Raw genomic sequence first — 6,094 nt, forward strand, 5'->3', positions numbered from 1 at the left:
GTGAGGCGCAGCCATATCTCTCCAAGTATATTTGGTTCAGAAGAGCATTGCCTGATATTTTTTGGCTGGACTGACCTTGTTAGGTGGGATCAGACTGATATACTTCAGGAAAGTTTTCCTCTGTAAAAAGCACAATTGGTCTAAAAGAAGCTGCTCCCATGTGGCAACCGGCCATAGAACAAGCCACTGAGTTCTTCAGTTCCTGGCAGACTGCTTCTCTTTCTGTATGTATTTGTAGAGGGAGGGGTTAGGTGCTGGGCCAAAAATGTCTCAAATTAACAGCAGGACCAAGTCGGTGTAGATAACCTGCTGTTCTCTGGGTATCGAGTCTCATGCAATGTTCCTATACATTATGGCCACCACAGTGTAGGTAATTTCAAATACATTTAAATACAACTGGAAACAACCTACTGATTTTTGAAAAAATAGGAAGTTTAGGACAATGCCATGACTGTGGAACATAAAGGGATGTTAGTTTGATATTGCAAAATAAATTCTTAATTATGTGAAGCAAAAAAAACTCTGCAATACACTTTATTTCCTCACATTTTTCTATAATTTAACTGAAAATTGTTGGTTTTCTCAATTCCAGTGAGCTTTGATTAAGTAAAGGGTGCCCCCAATGTTGTAACCTAGGATTTCCCCTTATCTGTTTCTTCTGTGTGATCATGCTCATGAGTGTGTGTCTTTGTGTATGATAATTTGCTGTATTTTTGTGCCATTCTTATTAACAAATGATTCTGGTTTTCATATAACTAACTTGTAGATTTCTGATGTTTTATTTTCTTTTCATTTACTTTCTAGATATCAATGAATGTGAAAAAAAAGATGTTTGTCAACATGAATGTAAAAACACTCAGGGAAGTTATTATTGCCTGTGCCCACCTGGGTATCAGCTCATGGCTAATGGAAAGACTTGCCAAGGTATGTTGTAAAGTATTATAATTGTCTTACTTTGGGGAAAGTATCACACTTGCATATATGTACATAGGCACACACACTCATGTACACACACTCATGTACACACAGATATACTTACACAGACACATGCATACACACACACACACTCATATTCACACAAATATACTTACACAGACACATACATACATGCACAAATACAAATACATACATACACACACACACACTCATGTACACACACATATACATACACACACACTTACACAGTGTGGATACACACACCCTCATATTAACACAAATATACATACACATACATACATGCACACATACAAATACATACACACATTTACAGACACATACATACACACACACTCATGTACACACACATACATAGACACACACTTACAGTACATACACATTCATACACACACACTCATATTCACACAAATATACTTACACAGACACATACATACACACACTTACAGTACATACACATGCATACACACACTCATGTACACACAGATATACTTAAACACACTTACATACACATGCATACACTCATTTACATACACATACAACACACATATACTTACATACACATGCATACAAACACACACTCATGTACACACGGATGTACATACACATGCATACATACACTCATATTCACACAAATATACGTACACACACACATACATACACACACTTACAGACACATACATACGCACACACACTCAGGTACACACACACACTTACATACACATGCATACACACACACTCATGTACACAGATATACTTACACAGACACATACATACACATGCATACACACACACTCATATTCACACAAATATACGTATACATGCATACAAAGATACACACACACACACTTGAATACATGCACACACACTCATGTACACACACACACTTAAATTCACATGCACACACACTCATGTACACACACACACACACTTAAATTCACATGCACACACACTCATGTACACACACACACACACTTAAATTCACATGCACACACACTCATGTACACACACACACACACTTAAATTCACATGCATACACACATACTCATGTACACACACACACGCACTTAAATTCACATGCATACACACATACTCATGTACACAGATATACTTACACAGACACTTACATACACATGCATACACACACACTCATGTACACACACACACACACACTTAAATTCACATGCATACACATACTCATGTACACAGATATACTTACACAGACACTTACATACACATGCATACACACACTCATGTACACACACACACACACTTAAATTCACATGCATACGCACACACTCATATTCACACAAATATACGTATACATGCATACAAAGATACACACACACACACTTGAATACATGCACACACACTCATGTACACACACACACACACACTTAAATTCACATGCATACACACATACTCATGTACACAGATATACTTACACAGACACATACATACACATACACACACACTCATGTACACACACACACTTAAATTCACATGCATACACACACACTCATGTACACACACACACACACTTAAATTCACATGCATACACACACACTCATGTACACACACACACACACACTTAAATTCACATGCATACACACACACTCATGTACACACACACGCACTTAAATTCACATGCATACACACACACTCATGTACACACAAATATACGTATACATGCATACACACACACTCATGTACACACACACTTAAATTCACATGCATACACACACACTCATGTACACACAAATATACGTATACATGCATACACACACACTCATGTACACACACACACTTAAATTCACATGCATACACACACACTCATGTACACACAAATATACGTATACATGCATACACACACACTCATGTACACACACACACACACTTGAATACATGCACACACACTCATGTACACACACACACACACTTAAATTCACATGCATACACACACACTCATGTACACACAAATATACGTATACATGCATACACACACACTCATGTACACACACACACACACTTGAATACATACACACACACTCATGTACACACACACACTTAAATTCACATGCATACACACATACTCAAGAACACACAATCACTGCAAAACTTTGGGAAATGCCTTATTGCATAAGAGTGCTTAACTTTGTAAAAATAGCATAAAGGAGACACACACAGAAGACAGAGCACCCAGCTGTACATTTAATTCCATGACATGTAACTGAGTAATTGAGAAATGAAATAATTGAATAATGTGACTATATATTTGTACTACAGATATTAATGAATGTCTGGAGCAAAACATTCAATGTGGCACAAACCGAATGTGTTTTAACATGCGAGGAAGCTACCAGTGCATAGACACCCCTTGCCCACCTAATTACCTGCGGGACTCTATTTCTGGGTACGTTACATCTACTAAAATGAGAAAATGCCAAAATATTATGTCTTGTTCAGAAAAAACTCAAACTCAATGGATATTACAAGAAAAAATAAATATTATTCCAAGGGGAACAATGCTCTACATGTTAACAGCTTATAGAATTTGTGTTTCTGTATAGAAAAATGAGCCAAGCAAACTTTCTTGAATATTAACAAAGGCTTTCATGGCAAAATTAATAGATTTCTCTTTTGTACCACTAGGTATTGTCTGAAAAATTGCCCAGCAAATGATTTGGAATGTGCTCTGAGTCCTTATGCCTTGCAGTACAAGCTTGTTTCTCTTCCATTTGGAATTCCATCCAATCAAGACTTAATTCGCTTAGTTGCCTATACCCAAGATGGTATATTGCATCCCAGAACAACTTTTCTAATTATTGACGAAGATCCTTCACTTCCCTTCTCAATAAGAGAAGAAAACCTTAAAGGAGTTGTCTCTACCACCAGACCGCTCCGACAACCAGAGACATATCGAATGAAGGTCAAAGCTTTATCTTATAGCATCGATGGGACCATTGAATACCAGACTGCATTTATCGTTTATATTGCTGTGTCTCCATATCCTTACTAAACTGTATATTTTATCAATGACAATCTTGGACTAAACTAAATACTTGAAAAATTTGCCACTACCGATATTTTACAAAAAGTAAAAAACAGACGTCAACAAAAGGTGCTCAATACTGAACATAGATGGTCATATACCAGTTGTTTTGTCACAGACATGTTCTGAATAAATAGGCAGGCACTTTTCTTTTATATTCTCAGCTGATAATATATAAATGTAAGACTGAAAAAGTGTTTTTTTTTTAAATAATGTTTGATACACATGAAATAAAATATTATTTGTTAAATAAATGATTGCTTATTGTTTTTTTATGAATTTGTTTATATGTTATATTGTGGCAAACGATACAATGGTGCAGTGGCCATGGAAATATGAATCATCACCTCTCAAATGTTACATAATTACTTAGGGCCTGATATTCAAAACCTCGCCGCTAAGATGGCAGCTCCCAGTATAAAGATAATACCTAAGTCTAAGATAGCAGCACTCAGTATAAAGATAATACCTAAGTCTAAGAGGCAGCAATCAGTATAAAGATAATACCTAAGTCTAAGAGGCAGCACTCAGTATAAAGATAATACCTAAGTCTAAGAGGCAGCACTCAGTATAAAGATAATACCTAAGTCTAAGAGGCAGCACTCAGTATAAAGATAATACCTAAGTCTAAGATAGCAGCACTCAGTATAAAGATAATACCTAAGTCTAAGATAGCAGCACTCAGTATAAAGATAATACCTAAGTCTAAGAGGCAGCACTCAGTATAAAGATAATAGCTAAGTCTAAGAGGCAGCACTCAGTATAAAGATAATACCTAAGTCTAAGAGGCAGCACTCAGTATAAAGATAATACCTAAGTCTAAGAGGCAGCACTCAGTATAAAGATAATACCTAAGTCTAAGATAGCAGCACTCAGTATAAAGATAATACCTAAGTCTAAGAGGCAGCACTCAGTATAAAGATAATACCTAAGTCTAAGATAGCAGCACTCAGTATAAAGATAATACCTAAGTCTAAGAGGCAAAACTCAGTATAAAGATAATACCTAAGTCTAAGAGGCAGCACTCAGTATAAAGATAATACCTAAGTCTAAGAGGCAGCACTCAGTATAAAGATAATACCTAAGTCTAAGAGGCAGCACTCAGTATAAAGATAATACCTAAGTCTAAGAGGCAGCACTCAGTATAAAGATAATACCTAAGTCTAAGAGACAGCACTCAGTATAAAGATAATACCTAAGTCTAAGAGGCAGCACTCAGTATAAAGATAATAGGCAGCACTCAGTATAAAGATAATACCTAAGTCTAAGAGGCAGCACTCAGTATAAAGATAATACCTAAGTCTAAGAGGCAGCACTCAGTATAAAGATAATACCTAAGTCTAAGATAGCAGCACTCAGTATAAAGATAATACCTAAGTCTAAGAGAGCAGCACTCAGTATAAAGATAATACCTAAGTCTAAGATAGCAGCACTCAGTATAAAGATAATACCTAAGTCTAAGAGGCAGCACTCAGTATAAAGATAATACCTAAGTCTAAGATAGCAGCACTCAGTATAAAGATAATACCTAAGTCTAAGAGGCAGCACTCAGTATAAAGATAATACCTAAGTCTAAGAGGCAGCACTCAGTATAAAGATAATACCTAAGTCTAAGAGGCAGCACTCAGTATAAAGATAATACCTAAGTCTAAGAGGCAGCACTCAGTATAAAGATAATACCTAAGTCTAAGAGGCAGCACTCAGTATAAAGATAATACCTAAGTCTAAGAGACAGCACTCAATATAAAGATAATACCTAAGTCTAAGAGGCAGCACTCAGTATAAAGATAATAGGCAGCACTCAGTATAAAGATAATACCTAAGTCTAAGAGGCAGCACTCAGTATAAAGATAATACCTAAGTCTAAGAGGCAGCACTCAGTATAAAGATAATACCTAAGTCTAAGAGGCAGCACTCAGTATAAAGATAATAGGCAGCACTCAGTATAAAGATAATACCTAAGTCTAAGAGGCAGCACTCAGTATAAAGATAATACCTAAGTCTAAGAGGTAGCACTCAGTATAAAGATAATACCTAAGTCTAAGAGGCAGCACTCAGTATAAAGATAATACCTAAGTCTAAGAGGCA

At 36.2% G+C, this 6,094-nt stretch overlaps 1 protein-coding gene across 1 annotated transcript in view; it reads left to right on the plus strand.

The window, feature by feature from the left end:
• HMCN1 (hemicentin 1) overlaps positions 1–4,260 on the plus strand; it is a 297,578-nt gene extending 293,318 nt beyond the window's left edge. Inside the window, exons 104-106 of the mRNA XM_053693857.1 lie at positions 805–924; positions 3,241–3,367; positions 3,607–4,260. Coding sequence (XP_053549832.1) covers positions 805–924; positions 3,241–3,367; positions 3,607–3,973 — 614 coding nt within the window. The 3' untranslated portion in view covers positions 3,974–4,260. The remainder of the gene's footprint in view (positions 1–804; positions 925–3,240; positions 3,368–3,606) is intronic.
• The last annotated feature ends 1,834 nt before the right edge of the window (positions 4,261–6,094 follow it).

The sequence above is a fragment of the Bombina bombina genome, chromosome 10 (assembly GCF_027579735.1).
Source record: "Bombina bombina isolate aBomBom1 chromosome 10, aBomBom1.pri, whole genome shotgun sequence".
Classification (NCBI taxonomy): domain Eukaryota; kingdom Metazoa; phylum Chordata; class Amphibia; order Anura; family Bombinatoridae; genus Bombina; species Bombina bombina.